General features: G+C 38.7%; 1 protein-coding gene across 1 annotated transcript; it reads right to left on the bottom strand.

Moving 5' to 3' along the window:
- Window positions 1-364: 364 nt before the first annotated feature.
- On the bottom strand, window positions 365-13,825 carry LOC139445500 (uncharacterized). The gene is made up of 5 exons (XM_071226642.1): window positions 13,744-13,825; window positions 2,958-3,129; window positions 1,921-2,066; window positions 1,395-1,533; window positions 365-875 (listed from the first exon to the last, which is right to left on the bottom strand). The coding sequence occupies exons 1-5, from the start codon at window positions 13,823-13,825 to the stop codon at window positions 365-367; spliced, it is 1,050 nt and encodes a 349-aa protein (XP_071082743.1).
- Window positions 13,826-19,110: the final 5,285 nt, after the last annotated feature.

Below are 19,110 nucleotides of genomic sequence, written 5' to 3' on the forward strand. Positions count from 1 at the left end.
TGTGGTCTATTCTGATCTTGTCATTTGACCAACATGAAAGTACAATTATAAGTATCATTGCTTGATTAAAGGTGTCATTGCTTGATGAAAGTGTCATTGCTTGATTAGATGTGTCATTGCTTGATTGGAGCAGCACGAATCAACTTTCCTATCAATACAATGTGATCATGTGTTGTCTATTCTGGACTTCTCATTTGACCAACATGAAAGTACAATTATAAGTATCATTGCTTGATTAGAGGTGTCGTTGCTTGATTGGAGGTGTCATTGCTTGATTAGAGGTGTCATTGCATGATTAGAGGTGTCATTGCTTAATTAGAGGTGTCATTGCTTGATTAGAGCTGTCATTGCTTGATTGGAGTTGTCATTGCTTGATTAGAAGTAAACATGCTACAAGGGACACGACAAGTCCAGAACACACTGCCACAGACTCTCCAGCGTTAGTTGTCTTCACATCCTCTGTAGCATCCTCAGAATGCCGTCTTGATTTCGGTCCCACCTTCAGACCCAGCTTTTCGTCGTCCTTCAAGAACGGTGGCAGTGTCTTGAGGATCTGCTCGGGGATCTTGTTTCCAGAGAGTTCTGGAGCCTTGTCTTTAGGCTTGTGTGTGGTGTCTACAGATGACTTGACAGTAGCTGTGTAAGATGGGGAGTGTTTCTGGAAAGGTGACACTCCCAGCAAGGTGGCTGTTTCCTCTGATGTGCGAAGAGGTTTGTTCGTGGTCACATCTCCCGTGGAAGTCATAGAGGAGTTGGTGTTCGAACATGTGTTGGGCACAAATGACAGGATGAAGTCAGCGTGTAGGTTAGCTTGCTGCTCACCGCAGTTCTTCTTCACGGATGTCCGTTGACACTCAGCAAGGATGTTGAAGAACCTTGGGATAAAATCAAACAGCTTAGAATAAAGGGATAGCGTGTTAAAATGTAAGAACAGAATATACCTACTCTTTAACAAGTTTTAATTATTTTTGGTATATTCGTCACAATGATACGCATTGATCACTATGCATGGCAATAGAGCCAGAATTAATTAAAACTAGAATTCTTAAACTAAATATCGGTTCGTATCGCAATATCGTTTCATAAATTCGATGTTTCAAACCTCAGCTCATCTGCTCATCTACTTTGTAACTATTACAGAACCGCTAAGGTCACTGTTCTCGGCCAAGCTACTCTAATGTTCCTGTTCCCGATTGAACCGATTGTTCCAGACTGTTCCGATAGACACTGATGTTCCTGTTCTCGAATGTATCAAACCATACTAATGTTTCTGTTCTAGACTGTACGGATATATACTAAGCTACACTGATGTTCCTGTTCTAGACTGTGCCGAGTTACACTAATGTTCCTGTTCTGGGTTGTACTGCTATAAACTACACCGAGGCTGCACGCACCTGCACTGCACAATGAACAAGGCGGAGACATTACGGGGGGTCTCTGCCATTCCTTTCTTGATCATCTCCTTGGCTGAGTTCTTGCAGCTAGACTCTCTTGTCATCTCTTGGTTCAAGCATTCCGCAGACCCCTCAATCACTGTAACGAAGACGAATGGACGATTAAGGTGCTTCTCTTTTTTTCATTTTTTAACACAATATTCTAACTATATAACGTCGGTATTTAAATAAACGAGTCTGGACCAGACAATCCAGTGATTGACATTATGAGCATCGATCAATGCAATTGGGATACGATGTAACGCATCAATCAAGTCACCGAGACCGACCTCCCGATCCCGTTAGTCGCGAGCGCCTCCTACGACACGCATGGATTGCTGAAGATCAAATCTAACCCGGTTGTTCACTGGGAAGGTAGGTCATTGGACGTGCAACTAGGAAATGCTGATTTCTTTATGATTCCAATGTGATATGTTGTGGTAAATTATGAAAATAGCATTTGAACCAATGACATACACATACTTACAATCAATATTTCCGCATAAATTTGGGACGCTTGTACGCACGCGCTCAGGATTGATGATCTGCAGTAACACTTCCGCTTCCTGTGCGTTTTCACATTGTCGCTGGAGATTGTCGATGCATGACAGAAAACGTGTCATGTGACCTCCCCTGAAATACAGAAAAGTAATTAATTAGAGACCGGCGGATCATGTCACTAAGGGAGGTAACTAGACACAACGTATATCGGTCATTTTGTCCACAGAGACACCTGAACCATAGGAAAAGGGACATATCAGTATCCTAAGACTGTTTGAGCCATAATTATATACCTGAAACCCAATACAGTTATATATTATACGTGAAACCTAAGCCTAATTGAAACTATTAAGGCTGGAGTTGGTATAGGCGTGTGCAATTGAAACATTGTCTCTATTTAATTTGGATACCAACACGGTACGTGATTGATCTAAATGATAAGATGCAGTCGGTTCGTAAAATGAATGAACTTGACTTGCTGAAGTGGCTGCCAATAAGACCGGGACTGTAGCTCTTTAAGGATATCCGCATGAATCCAGGTGTTCGGGAAATACCGCTCCAAATTTACGCTTCACTTCTGAGGTATATTCATCATCATTGTATAATTAAAAGTATATACTTTTAAACCTTCCAATTTTTTATAAGTAAGTGAGTATGGTTTTACGCCGATTTCAGCAATATTCCAGCAATATCATGGCGGGGGACAGCAGAGATGGGCTTCACACATTGTACCTATGTGGGAATCGAACCCGGGCCTTCGGCGTGACGAGCGAACGTTTCAACCACTATGCTACTCCATCGTCCACGTTTAGCCAGAAGGGTGAAACATGCACATTATTTCCCTGTTCCACTTCTAAAACGCAGTGACATTCAGTTGATGACGTCATACGTTGCTGTTACAATACAGTGATCTCAAAGCTCAAAAACTTTGTAGTGTCACTCCTATCACTTATATATGCCGTGATGTATAATTACAACAAAGGCAGATACATGTATGTGAAAAAGATAGTGAAACTGGCTTACTCTTGACAGTATTCTCTGATCATGTGGTAGTCCAAAGGCATTGATCTTGCAAATTGAGCAGGTTGACCCTTCGTGACCCCTGACGCCAAGTCCGAGAAACATCCCATAGCCTGTTTAATTATATCCTTTGGACATTCGTTGGTAGACTCGCTCGCTTGTTGGGACAGTGCTCCTGCAAGACAAAATAAGTAACAACGGTTTAATATACTTTCAAAATGACAAACTCCAACTGATGTAAATGGTCAAGTCAGCTGTATAATTAAAAAGGAAATATCGAAGTCATTTGAATATCGAAAAGAATATGATCATGCAGATGAGATTGGGGTACAAACCACCAGATTTGATCAAACTAAGTGTTCGTTTAACTATTTAGTCCCTATGATTAGAAAACCAGATCCATCAGCAATATGAAATTTAGGTATGGACAACATTTAGGTATGTGTTGAGTAAATAGTGTGGTGTGTGTTGAGTAAATAGTGTGGTGTGTGTTGAGGCAATAGTATGGCGTGTGTTGATTAATTAGTGTGGTGTGTGTTGAGGCAATAGTGTGGTGTCTGTTGAGTATATAGTGTGGTGTGTGTGGAGGCAATAGTGTGGTGTGTGTTGAGGCAAAAGTGTGGTATGTGTGTGGAGGCAATAATATGTCATGTGTAGAGGGAATAATGTGTGATGTGTGAAGGCAATAGTGTGTCATGTGTGGAGACAATAGTGTGGTGTTTGGAGGCAATAGTGTGGTATGTGTTTGGAGGCAATAATATGTCATGTGTAGAGGGAATAATGTGTGATGTGTGGAGGCAATAGTGTGTCATGTGTCTGGATGCAATAGTGTGGTGTGTGTGGAGGCAATAGTGTGTCATGTGTGGAGGCAGTAATGTGGTTTGTGTGGAGGCAATAGTGTGTCATGTGTGGAGGCAATAGTGTGGTGTGTGTGGAGGCAATAGTGTGTCATGTGTCTGGAGGCAATAGTGTGTCATGTGTGGAGGCAATAGTGTGTCATGTGTCTGGAGGCAATAGTGTGTAGTGTGTTGAGGCAATATTGTGTCATTTGTCTGGAGGCAATAATGTGGTGTGTGTGGAGGCAATAGTGTGTCATGTGTGGAGGCAATGGTGTGGTGTGTGTGGAGGCAATATTGTGTCATGTGTGGAGGCAATAGTGTGGTGTGTGTGGAGGCAATAGTGTGTCATGTGTAGAGGCAATAGTGTGGTGCGTGTGGAGGCAATAGTGTGTCATATGTGGAGGCAATAGTGTGGCGTGTGTGGAGGCAATAGTGTGTCATGTGTAGAGGGAATAATGTGTCATGTGTGGAGGCAATAGTGTGTCATGTGTGGAGTAAATGGTGTCTCATGTATGTGGAGGCAATAGTGCGGTTTGACTGTGGCGATGGGTCGGACACAGCAGCATGACGCTCCATGGTTACGTGAACTGTAACAACCAGACCCCGAAGGGAACATTTCCGTTTCTTTGTGTCACGACAAGGAAATGACCGCGGCAGCTTTTCAAATACAATCCATGTTTAAACATTTTACCACGTACTATTTCTAAAACACTTGTGAATTTTCACTTTCTTACTCGCCAAGATTAGAAACGAAGCTCCTCGGCACGACAGTTTGATGGCAATTTCAACCTGTTTGGCCACAGATCAATATGGCACTTCTTTAAATAATTAAAAACATCAAATGTCACTACTTTAAACAGACAAAATAAACAACAGCGAGAGAGTTTCTACAGTTTACCAAACAGTAAGATTCTCAGAAGAAAAGGAAAATCAGATGTTATAATTCACAAAGATTAATGACGTCATAGCTTAATTCAGCTGCAGAAACATGTTGAGTAAAATAGTGCCACACCGAATGGGTGTGCCCTATGTATGTATGTATGTATGTATGTATGTATGTATGTATGTATGTATGTATGTATGTATGTATGTGTGTGTGTTTGTATGGATTCGAATTCCCCTATGGGAATGGGCACAAAATAATATATAATGTATAATATCGGGGTTAAAGAAAACAATAATGACTTCTATTCTTTCTAGGGCACGGGTGGCCCAGTCACGCCAGAAACCTTTGATTGTGGGTTCGAATCCCGGTTTTTCCCGATTATGTTTCTAGGTTTGTCAGCACCATACCCGTGCTCGTGGGTTTCACCGAAGTGGAAAACGCCTGAAACCTGGCTCACTTTGGTCTTTCCTCCCACATTAAGTTGTCACGCCGTGATATACTGGAATACTGTTAAAAGTACCTATATGAAGGATTTGATACTAGCACATGTGCCGAAATTCGCTTGGAAAGAAATTAGAATTTGAAAGCCATACATGTCTCCAATTATACTAAACATTACTCAATGCTTCGTCAAGATAATGTAAAGACATTAAATCTTAAAATTGCCAATATTTTACGTGTTGTGTGATGAGATTTCGATTTTTTTATTTGCAATTTTTGGCTGAATGGACCGGTCATGACATCTGTCAAACATTGACACACACAATCCTTTAGTGCATAGCGATGTAGGACAACTTGAGTTGCTCAGTGAATATGACACAAACCAGACTGAACTATGTTGGCTTCATCTAGGAGAGCAATAGCTTCAAGCGGATATTAGGATAACTTCGATTATGACAGCAATGCGGTGACCCAAGTAACATTCATCTAGGCACAAAAGTTTACAATTGTTATTTGTAGGGATGTGAATATGATTTGTTATTAGTGACGTGTTTGCTGTCAATATTATAATATAACCTTGAGAAATACCATAGGAAATGGTGGTGAGAAGATTGGTGTTTGTTCTCTTTTAACCTGAATATTCATCATAGCTGGACCCTCCGAAGCAAACAGGGACATCACGAGACACATGTCAGGATATCAGACATGGTGTGTGGCATTTCCCTTGAGAATGGCAGATACAAATCAATGTTTCATTTGAGTTTTATTTTGTTAATAATCGCGGTTAGTTTTAAAATTTATGTGATATAAAATCTCCCTACCAAATTTTTTTTAGTTTTTAAGTATGTCTTTGTCATGAAATTTGTGCCTGGACATTAGGACATCCTTGCCTGCTTTGTGAAGTTTGAATTAATTATCTATTTTCAAAATCGATTGAGGTATGTTTACATGGCACCCGTGTACAGAAACAGATGTGTGCAATATACGATATGTAGTTCTCGAGGAAAAGGTTTTACTTCCGAGGAGAGGATATTTACATTGTTACATTGTGACATTGTTACATTGTTATATCTTAACACAATTATATCTGGAAATCTGATATTGATAATCTTTAATACATCAGTCTGTACCAGAAACTCGTTGTTAAATAAAAGGTATTCTGATAACGATATTTAAAAATCATTATTTCAGTCAAATTGTAAAAGGTGAACGAGATAGGTGAACAATAGTAAGAAGATGCCTCTTGCCCTCTTTCAGAGCCTTGAGGTCCCATTTGAAAAGAAACAGACTAAATAGGGCTGCTGCACAAGGTTGGAAATGACAGATATATTTTAGGTCATAGAGAAAACCTATACAAAAGTAGCTGTAACTGCGATTACTTATGAGTCCTGATAATTCATGTGTTATGACTACTCTCTGGGACATTGCCACACTGATACCAATCATGTTGCTGTGATCCATAAGTTCACGAGCATGAACTTCGATGCTACAAACGTCAACAGAACATTGTTATAAAAATACTTTCTCAATCAAAGAATACAAATATGACATCTGAAAAATGTTGGTTTAATGAGGTTCTTCTAGGAATGCTTCAATACTACATACAGGTCACCCGTTTGGTTATCAAAATGACCATCGACTGAGGTCATCATTGCTTCAGTATGAGCTTAAAGCGTGTGTGCATGTGAATTGTATAATACACTAACATTCACCTTGACCCCGAACATTTACCATTAAGGTTATCAATAACCATTGTTTAAATATTTTTAACGCGTTGGCAATGCTATTCTACATAACGGGTATTACCGGAAAGACAAAAATTCTCAAATACTTCCTGCACACCGGGTGTTCGATGTCATCATATTGCTCCATATGCAATGGGATTTTCGAAAATGATTTGATACATGTAGGGCCATCAAGATGTAATCTCTAAATAAAACATAGATGTGGTCATGTGCTTTCTCCCTGAAATCTCGATATTGTTCACAACAACATGTGTTCAAATTGACATTACGTTCCACCAAACACGAGAACGATTCATACGTTGTTTACATCTCCGATGTGCCATTGTGACATACAAACACACATCATTCTTTGAATATACAGCATTGATAGCTTTCCCATAATATGTTAATTGTCATCGGCAGCGGGGAACAAACAAGTACATAGATTTCTTCAACTGATATCCATGATTTACCTTTCATTGTGTGTATTTGAACCTCAAGTGAAATTTTTAAAGAACAAGTATTCTGTGTGTTTTTATTTTAAATCGCTTTCATCGAGCTCCAGATTTCTGGTACCACTTTGCTGCCAAATTTTCTGTGAAGGTTATCCACGTATGTCTACAACTTAATCCTTAGAACTGCAATACAACGAGAAAGTTATTTGTATAAACTACGTACATTGATTTACAATACGATTTACAACGTAGAGCTTCCCTTTAATCCAAGATGTACTTCAAACTCTTTGCATAACCCAAGAAATTATGACAGTCACGTCGGAGGCGATTTGTGGTGTTTGAAGACCATGTTGACAATTTGGGCAGTTCTGTTAATATTGACATTGTTTGTCAACAAGCGGCGTGTCTAACTGCCCCCAGCCACTACAAAGGGGACTTGAGGACGTGAGGGAAGAACAATTAACACAAGGTCTTTGTCAACGTAATGACTGGAACCACAGCGGTGTCCTTGGTCGAAATAGGTCACGTTACAGCGGACATCTTAAATCACGACAGCAAACACAGACCTTGACTATTTGTGTGGAATCGTTAATAGCATGGATGCGTTAGAAACATCATCAATGTCATACAGAATTTGATCAAGAGATAATTAAAGGAGAATTTTTGTTTATTGTTGAGGGCGGTATTTGGCGCTGATGGGCTGTGTTTGTATTCAGAAATATCATAGTTTTGTACGACAACTGTTTTTGTTCTATAAACTCTACGCTGCAGACTATATATTTATGACTGATCAGCAATTAATTTCTTATAACAATTGCAGTTTCAAACGTTGCCTGGCATTCATGTAACGTGATTATTCGTTTCGAATCTGCTGTAACGTGTACTTTACTGTGTGAATGTGTCCAAAGACAGCAACTCAGAGACAATTTGTGGTGTAGCATTGTGGACACTTGTCCAGTGGAAGTCAGTGTGGCTTTGCATAACAAGCAGGAAATAGCCTTAGTTTGATGTCCGCTATCATGTACATAGGGGACCCCAATTCAAGCAAATCCAGAACCAAAGAGAAAAATGCAAAGTTTACTGTAAAATTTCTTTTCCGTTTGAAGAGATACATAGACCTTGTAAAGGAACATTACATTCACTGATCGACATAGCAACATATATGCATAAAAAAATATTCATATTCATAAATTAAGGATACTTTGTACACCTGTACATATTGCATTTAAATCTCTGCAACTCTCCTATGGAGGAATAAAGATTATACATATAAGCAGACTTATAAGCATAGGGGGAAATTGTTTGATCTTGAAATTATTACATTATAACAATTGCAGTTTAAAATGTTTATAAGGGAAATTGAACAAAAACGTTTACTGGCATACATGTAACGTGATTATTGGTTTCGAAGTCAAAATACTTAAATCGAAATTAATCACTGGTGGAACTTGTTCTTTTAAATCATGTATATTTTTGTATATGCACTAAATGTTTACTTGAATTGCCTTTGCATGTGTTTGTGACGAGCGCTCCCGGTGGGGCAGCAATGGCTTACCTTTTCGCAAACACCGTTATCATCACTTGAAAAAGTTTGAAAAAGTTGGAATCGTACACCAGACTCGGCTTTGAGCAGAGATGTTTCATGATTATGGAAATGGTATTGTAGCTTTTAAAATCAGATTTTCTGAGGGGTGTAGTGGCATTGTGTTAAGGAATTAAGGGGATAAAACAAGAACAAGAACGGAGTATACTGTCTGAGTTGGGTTCTATTTGGTATCTCATGGTATCTCACTGTGGCATGTTATTGCACTGAGGTAGCACTATAAAACCGGCAAAACGTCGGACTAGTACAAACAGCCACACACACGTGCATGCACGTTGCTATGTAAGTGAAATAATGGCGTACATACATTAAACTCAACTCAACTCAATTTAACTCACCTTTAAATCAGAAAGAAATCTACCTTCCAAGGAAGTCAAGTGAAAACCCAACCTTTGTTTGATATTAATAATACAATATTTGATAATACAATATTATCATATTTATATATATTTAAACAATGTTTGACTCTGATTAGTACTAATTGTATGATAATAATAAGGTCAAATTAGGTCAATATGTTCGAAGTAGCCGAAATACGACGACAATAAATGTATTAATCTTTTAATTGCATCATGGCAACAGTTCCTGTGTGTAAATTCGGCTATAGATAGGATGGTGTCTCATCCAGAACTCACTGCAGTCTGATGGTAAACAATAAAGAGACAAGTAAAATTCAATGTACACATTGAAAAATCAGACACATTCCTCAAATTCCACCTTTGAAATAGGAATTGGTCAAAATAAGCAGATACAACATTAATAACACCCACAAGACAATTTCGGAAAAATATTATGATATCATAGCTACTAGTCAAAGATCAAACATAAAAATGTCAAATGAGGAATAACGGAAACATCAGTTGAGACCATGTTGTTCTCCAATCATTATTAAAAGAGATGGTATATAAACTGATAAGCAAAAAAACAACCTGTCGGTTGATTTTATGACATATTTGATTTTCATTTGAAAACATCTAAAGTTAGCAATAAAACATGGTTTTATTTTGTTCGAAATATATAATTAAATTTAAAACTTTAAAACATAAAATTAAAATACTCGCAAAATACACAACTGCTGATGGGTATCTCAAACATCTTATCTTTGAAAATCAATAAACTTGCCTTTTTCGGCACAAATTTACATCTCAAACATGGCAGGGGTCACATGGTTGCAAATTCCTTCTTATCCCAGTCTTCATTAAACCAACTTTAAAAACTATAAAAACTACCCAGCCACAAATTACATTTACAAACTATTGCAGGAATGAGTGATGGTTATCAAATTTAAAAACGGTTCTTTTAACTTTCAATTACATAAAAGACACCCTCCAAAATATGTCTTTTTATCAAAGATGTCTTGCTTGAAATCGTCCGTTATACCATATGTTAATTTATGCTCACATGTTGCTCCAGGGTATTGCTCTTGACACGTTACTCAAGACAACACATTGGAAGTATCACTTACAAAAGTACACACAATTATAATTCTGCAGACTCATGAGTGCCAGATAACCCAACTTTCAGCGTACCACTGACCCCATATGCATCTGCATTACACTGACCTATGTGCATGGGAGATATTGACGGAATTCCAAAGTGCAAATGGTTTTGATGTCAAATCTAGACTTTGATTAACTTTACCCTAATTAAACCGATAATATGGTTACAGAAATGTGTTTGAATTTTTTTACTTTCAACGTATTGAACAATTATTTTAGCATCTTTCACCTTTGTGAATAGTGTTATTTGTTGTCCCTTGCTTATTTTTATTGTGTGAATATATATATCACAGATATATAAATACGGGTGTGACAAAGATATTTATGTGGCTATGAAATATATATTCAATCTTTGTAAACTTTCAACACATGTTATTTTAAATTGATACATATGTACATTCCTGAATTCATATCATTTAATTTTGGTTATAAAGCCACGTGAAAAACCGTTGAGAATTGATCTTCGAGGCGACTAACGGGATCGGATGGTCAGACTTGGTTGATGCATGTCATCGTATCGAATTGATGTTCATGATGTCAATCACTCACTGTATTGTCTGATCCAGACTTGGGTATTTACAGACAGCCGTCATATATATTGCTGAGTGGAATATTGCTGAGTGCAGCGTTAAACAACAAACAAACACACAAACCTTTATATAAAAATGCAGTCTCGATCGCCAGTTTATGTAGTGTAACCTGCACAAAGAGTAAACAAATGTGTCTGTCTCCTTCAGCTAAGTACATGTACAATACTTAATCTTATCAAACACAAATATACACCGAATCCAAACATCAATTCCACACAAAAGCATGACGTGACCTGGGGTTTAGCGTGAGACCAGGTCTGACAAATACACCCAAACACGTAACGGTTCGTCATTTTGAATTTTAAAAACATGACCAGCTTGAATCGCTAACGGTCGCACATACCACAAATAGTCGCAATGTCGTGAGATACGGCGTTACATATTGAAGCAAGCTGTCAAGCTTCTGAGGCCTCCACAGTGAATTCAAATTTGAATCCCATGACCAGGATGACATTCTAAATAACAAAAACTAAAACATTCTGGCGTTGCGCGGAAATATTAAACTGATTACACACACAGTTTATCGAACATCTCGGAGGCATGTATGCGACTTTGTCACGGGGCTTTAAAGATTATGAAATACGATCCGAACCCTTTCACCTTGCTTGGTTGTATCGTTCTTTCGTTTCTTCCAATGATTTGTATATTTGTACAGAAAGTTCATCGAATCGTACATGTAAAACAATGTGTTAAACATGGAAAGGTGCTCTCATATTTTAGTTTGTTCTGAAAAACTGAATTTTAACTGAGCTGAACTATTTGATAATCATTAGACATTTAACTTTTGGAACAAAGTTTATCTGTGAATTTGTAAATTAACGGTAAAACATGTCAGAATAGAAGCTGATATGAGAACAGCCACGTCTTTCAGACGAGTGACTATCCACGTCATTTTGGGATCACCAAGAAAGGGCTTTCGCGAACACCTGGCGTCGTCATTGAATTTAAGTGGTCCATTCATATAATTTCCATAGCTACTTTTACCATTACGCCAAATTTTAATCTGTTTCGGCGGATAACCTAGACTGGTTATTCTCTTGCATTGACAATTTGTATTTACACATTGTTACCGTGTTGGGAATTGAAGTCGAGTTTTGAACATGCCGAGCCAACGCTTAACCACTATTCAACCAGATCCCCTCTGTTTATTCGAATGATTGGATATTGCTTATCTACTCGTTACATCCCGGCAGACATGTCAGTCGTGTGTCCTGCCTGGGCCCTGCTCAGACTAGACGTGTATATTGAGGCACGCAGAACATGGCGGGCCTTGTCCACTTGAAGACAACCAGTGGATGTAATTTGGATGGTTTTTTTGTGTTTTTTTAAGAGACAAGTGTAAAACAAATATGACTCCTACGTTTGGGAATATTCTGTTTTAACGTATTCAGCAAACATGACGCCAACTCTCCGGAAGACCTTGCAGATGCTTGTTTGTTGAGAGTATAGTTTCTGGCATGGTGAATCCTATGTGACCAGGACATATATTTATTCACGTCTCTTTTGGAAGTTCCATTAAACTGATGTTTGGGTTATATCAGTATGTTTGTTGTTTAACGCCACACACAACAATATTCCAACGATATGACGGCGGTCTGTAAAGAATCAAGTCTGGACCAGACAATCCAGTAAATGATTTTTGTCCTTGTCTTGTTTGTTGTTTAACGATACACTCGGCAATATTCCAGCTATATGACGGCACTCTGCACATAATCGAGCCTGGACCTGATAATGCCGTGACTGACATCATGAGCATCGATCTACGCAATGACATGCTTCAACCAAGTCAGTGAGTCTGACCACCCGATCCCGTAAGTCGCCTCTTACAAGTGGCATGGGCTGCTTAAAGACCAATTCTGACCCGAGTCGTGAAGGGGTGGCTTATATATAAGTGGATTAATGAGCCACTTTAAACAGTAGTCACTTGTATCACTGTGTCAACTTACTGAAACATCTGAAGGTGCCGCTGGTTATATACGTTTGACGTTATCCAGTTTAATGAAACAAGTATAGGTATGATGCTAAAACACATGGGATTCGAACTACCAGCTAACTGACCCTGGCTGTTTGGGCTAATGATCATGAATCCCAAGAGCAGTGTGATAGAAACATTTTGGGTTTGCATTTACGAGAATTCAAAATGCTTCTTCAGATAAGTCCAATTGAGTTTCGAACATGTCTTTATAAAAGTAACATGTCATAAACATTTACGTAGAGGTATTGATAAATTATACTTTCTAGGCCTTGGGAAATATCGGGGAAGATAAGAGTATCTAAAATGGTAAATTTAGGTAGGTTACCGTCTTGAAGGTAATGACACATTATCATATTCAGGTAATGTAAAACTGCCGTCTTAAAAGTAATGGGGGCGGTGGGGTAGCTTAGTGGTAAAAGCGTTCCCACGTCATGCAGAAGACCCCGGTTCGATCCCTCACGTGGGTACAATGTGCGAAGCGCATTTCTGGTGTCCCCTGCCGTGATATTGCTGGAATATTACTAAAAGCGGCGTATTCACCATATTACTCACTCACTCACTCAACGTAATGGCTAAATGAAATGTTCAGGAATTGACACATTGCCGTGTTCAAAGGAATGGTAGTTTGCCTTGTTCAAGGTAAGACAGATAAGAAACTATTAGACCATAACAATACATTATCTCGAGATGTCTGATCACTGGATTGTCTCGGCGGTTTACAGGCCGCCGTTGTATGGCAGGATTACTGCTGTGTGGCGTCAGACAACAAACACTTACTTTTTTTAAAGTGAAGGGTGCTATCGGTAGAGCAGAACATGTTTTCCCCTTTCGCGAACGCCTCCATTGCCATGTTGCCCATTGCGCCCAATAGGATCTGTTTCGGCAGGTATTTGAGACTGACTATTTTCTGGAGTTGCGTTTTGAATTTAAGTCGAATTTATAACACTTTTTTAAATATGCAATAATATGTCATATTCAACTTGATGTATGAGGACAGCCCAAAATGACGCACGGGCATGGCGATCACGGACCAATTTGGCAATCGAAACCACGATCAGCGGCTCCGGACATACATAAGGGACACAACTCATCAAAGCAAAAGCTACCAATACTCCTTTCATGGATTGAGACCTTTCGAAGTTCTCTTTGATTTTTTAATTTTCAGCATCCCATGAATATGTACATGTAGCATATTTAAATGCAGGTCTGATAATTCGGATATAAACCAGTTTACGATGACGACACTTGGTAAATTTTCTTAAGGTTTTTCTTTCAAATGAAATCCATCCGCTGTTTAAGGGACAGTGGAGTAGCTTAACGCGTTCGCTTGTCACGCTGATCACACACGTTCGATTCCTCACATTTAAGTCGAATATTTGCGTCCTCCAAAGAGATATTGCGCACTTCTACTACACGTGGTTTGAAACCAGTGTTTTCAGAACTAGCTGTCAAAACATTTTATGGTAGACATGTGGAGGATATTTACACTTGTGCCGCACCAGTGGCCACAATGAGGTGCGATGCAATTCGATATTTTGACTATATGTTCTCGTGTTTATCTGTGAACCCTTGACACGCCTTTGCATGTGTTTATGAAGAGTTCTGTCGCCTTTATTTACCTGTTTTGAATACATGCAAAAACGTACAAGTATGATACAATCTGGAGCATGTGATATTTATATGTAATGTTTGCAATTGGCAATTCTAAACATTCTCTCAGATACTCTGAATTTGTAATCTTATGAATCAGGATACATGTTTGACCATTTGAATGACTCTGATTTGTCTAGCGGATTGTAAACATAATAACGACAGTGGTTTTTGACATATACAAATTCTATCTTTTAATCATGACATTCATTATTATTATTATCTTATTTGTAATACGAAGCATAAATAATGTGATTATCAAGCTCTATAATGGAGTGATTCAAAAAGAGGCTATTAACATTATAAAATGTATAATTATAACAAATGAATATTAAAGAAATGTATTATCTTGTTTCGCAAGACACACAAATCATCCCTCCCTATAAAGAAGTAAATAAAAGCGCCAAAACCCTTTCCATAATACTAAAAATAAAGAAGACCCCATTGTACGATTCCGACTGTATCATAAGTATGTGTTAATAGATCACTATCAAATCGGGATAACACCAGATGTTCGCGAAAGTGTGAGCGTATTCTGCCCCGGCGATGACACCCGTAGTTCAATACATCATATAAATTTACCTGTAATCACCGCAATGAGGCAGGTAAACCATGTTGTAGCGTCCATGCTTCAGAGAGATGTGTGTTGATGTCTGAGTCCTCACTAGGTTTGATGCCGAGTGTTGGGTCTCCAACTCTTTGTCTCCCCGCGGTTCTTGTGTTTGCCAGGCGCGAACAGGAAGGTGTTTACATGAAACGATGGGATCAACATTGAGCGCATGCCATCGGTAGGGGAGGGAGGGGGAGGGGGATAGAGAGATGCCATTTGAACACGCAAACTCCGGCTTGTTACATCATTTCTTCAATTCTAAGATGCCTCATCTCTTAGGAATGATGGTTTACCTTCTGGAGTCTTTTTCCTTATCAAAGAGTACTTTGCCATCAGTCGTTCGCCATTAGCTAAATGTATTATTTGGGACATATGAAAGTGATTATGTGTGTTTGTATATATTTTTATAAAAGCAGCGTAAAATTGCCTCGTCACTTTTTAAAATATCAATCTTGGCAATTTCCTGAATTTTTTATTTGAGATTGAATTTATTCATCGTATTCAAACATGTCAGATGCAATTCCTTATACCGTATCATACATGTTCCTGTGTGTTTGTTCAGGTGAACAATTGACCTTTGCATGTGTTTGTGACGGGTGCCACCTGTTGGGCAGGATAGGCTCACCATTTCGCCAACACCAGGTGTCATCACTATTTAATAGTGATTCATAAACGCATGCTCATAATATAGTCGGAATTGCACAATCGACTCATGGCAGAGATTTCTTATGGATATGGAAAGGGTTTTGTCGCTATTTACATTTACATCAATTCTTAAAACCTATCAAACTCATGTATAATTGCAAATACATCATGTATAAGTACCATTACATTTACAATACATTAAAAGTTGAACCCATCAAACCCGTGTATAATTACCAATACATTTCACAACACATCAATGGTTTAACCTATCAAACTCATGTATAATTACCAATACATTTTACACTATATCAATAGTTAAACCCATCAAACTCATGTATAATTACCAATACATTTTACACTATATCAATAGTTAAACCCATCAAACTCATGTATAATTGCAAATACATCATGTATAAGTACCAATACATTTACAATACATCAAAAGTTAAATCCATCAGATTCGTGTATAATTACTTTTAGGTTAACTAACAATACATCAAGAGTTAAACCTATCAAACTCATATATGTACATAAATAGTATGAAAGGGGTAAACAACTGAGACCTGCATCACTTCCGGCTTTCCTCCCATATTTAGGTGACACGCCGTGATATAACTGGAATACTGTTAAAAGCAATGCTAAACCAAACCTACTCACTTACTCACTTACTCGCACCGATGCATTACACTTCGGGCTCTCCTCCCACATTATGCTGACACGTCGTGAAATAACTGAATTACTGTCCCAAGCGGCGTTAACAAACTCACTCACCAATACAATAACATATATCATCAATAATAATACATAGATCTATGAAACTGATGCATAATTACCAATGCATTAACAATACATAAACAGTTGCACCATCAATTCCAAGAAAAAGTACCAATGCATTGACAATACATCAAAAGTTAAATTATCAAACTCATGTTAATTACCAATGCATTAACAATACATAAACAGTTAGACCATCAAGTCCAAGTATAAGTACCAATGCATTGACAATACAGCAATAGTTAAATCATCAAACTCGTGTATAATTACCAATGAATTTACAATACATAAACAGTTAGACCATCAAATCCAAGTATAACCTGTGCATTGACAATACAGCAATAGTTAGATCATCAAACGCATGCATATGTACCAATCCATTCACAACAGTACCACTGAATTTGCAACACGTCAATGTTAAAACACATAACCAGTGTACTTATCAACAAACTTGATTATGGTACAGGTTTGCCATTTTCTTCCAAGCTGGATCCTTCTCGGACATCCATCTCCATAAGCCAAACGTTGTAGATCTTGAGTTTAACATCTTGACTCCAACCACACAATCGTTAAATCCTAGCACGATAAAAAACATACATCACTATGGTTGAGGCTTTACATACTTCTTTTCGAGTATTTGCCTTTACATTGCAATAGTTTGCAGCAACTGTTTACCAAGCAATACATATTTGAATTTGACAGTTAAGTCCCCCTTCTTCCTGTTTCCTATGATGGTATTTTTCTAAATGTAGAGTTGCAGGTATAAGAACACAATACGGTTGGCAATGTGCTGTTACCGTTGTTTGTACTTCTTTTAGTTTCCTCCTTATGATGTTGTGTTGGTTATAGTTTGTGTCAACTGTCATTCAACATTCTATTCTTAGGTAAAATATTCAGATATGATGCCAAGCTTTTATGTATGTTATTGTTCGGTTTACTCTTGATGAGGGCTGGAGCGAAATGTTTCTCATCCATCTGAGAGGTATTGATGCTGTGGTAAACGGAGAGTGTTGAATTATATTTATGCAGGATTAACTCGTCTTTTTGCGAACATCTGGAAGCATCACTAACTGATAGTGATTCTTCAACCATTATCATGGCGTTAGGCTGTTGGTGATTCTGGGCCAGGAATTCACTGACCATTCGGAAGGTTCTTTCAAACAAGTAAAACTGACGCAACTATTGGCCATTTTGCAAAATTATAAAGAAATAAGAAGAAAAGAAAAGACCAATAAAGAGGTACTCCGGGAAAGAAAACAGCAAATTTTCATTATTTGTCCATTACAGAATCACATGTACGTAATAGTACAACGGAGACTCTGATTTAAGCTGTGGTTTCTTATGGCTACGGGAATGGCTTGTCGTGCTTTTATTCATGTAATTAGAGTAGTAATAGAGTATACAACGTGGTAAGTTAAAATGTTTTCGTATTTTACAGCTTTTTGGGGCATTTCCCCAAACCAAAGCCGTCAGTAAGTTATAATTTTGGAAGAGTGAGTTGTGTTTTACGCAGCTGTGATCAGTATTTAAATGATATTCAGGATGTGCCAACTTAATGTGAAAGGGGCACCCGAGGTGATACAGTATTACGGGACACCAAAAGATATGCGGTATAACGATGATATCCACGAGCAAATGCCTGCTGCTGACATACCGGTGATAATAACCAGGGCGAGTCTAATGTATCACGATCACAGGATAATGACACGCCTAAGGGACGCAACTCTGCGCAGCGCACTGTATCTCCTTGAACATTGTGGTCACCGTGCTCCTCTGGCTATGTAGGAGGGTGATTTTATGTATTTCTGTGCCCTGGTGAGCATAAACTGCCGGGCAAAAATATATCTCAAAACCATTTGGTTACATGAACAGTTATGAACGTTGGTAGAAGTTTACAAGAGCTTTATCACGGAATGTTTGTCAATTGTCAATGTACAGTAGTTTATCTAATAAACATGTTGTACTACCATGATCAACATGGCCTGGCTACCTGCCATGGCGATAGTTCGCCACAAGGTGTGTTTCTCCACCACGTAACACTGCACCAGGTAATATGTGTGTGGGGTACCACAAGGTCAGTCTATCCGCCACCTTACACTGCACCATGTACTATGTGTGTGTGTGTGTGTGTGTGTGTGTGGGTGTGTGGATACCACAAGGTGAGTCTCTACACCACCTTACACTGCACCATGTACTATGTGTGTGTGTGTGTGGGGGGGGGGGGGGGGGGGGGGGCGGGGGGGTACCACAAGACCTTACACTGCACCAGGTTATAAGTGGGGGTGGGGGTGGTACCACAAGGTGTGTCTCTACACCACCTTACACTGCACCAGGTGATATGTGTTGGGGGGTACCACAAGGTGAGTCTCTCTGCCACCTTACACTGCACCAGGTGATATGTGTTGGGGAGTACCACAAGGTGTGTCTCTACACCACCTTACACTGCACCAGGCTATATGTGTTGG

Source organism: Haliotis cracherodii, unplaced genomic scaffold, assembly GCF_022045235.1.
Source record: "Haliotis cracherodii isolate W230 unplaced genomic scaffold, xgHalCrac1.p SCAF_6, whole genome shotgun sequence".
NCBI lineage: Eukaryota > Metazoa > Mollusca > Gastropoda > Lepetellida > Haliotidae > Haliotis > Haliotis cracherodii.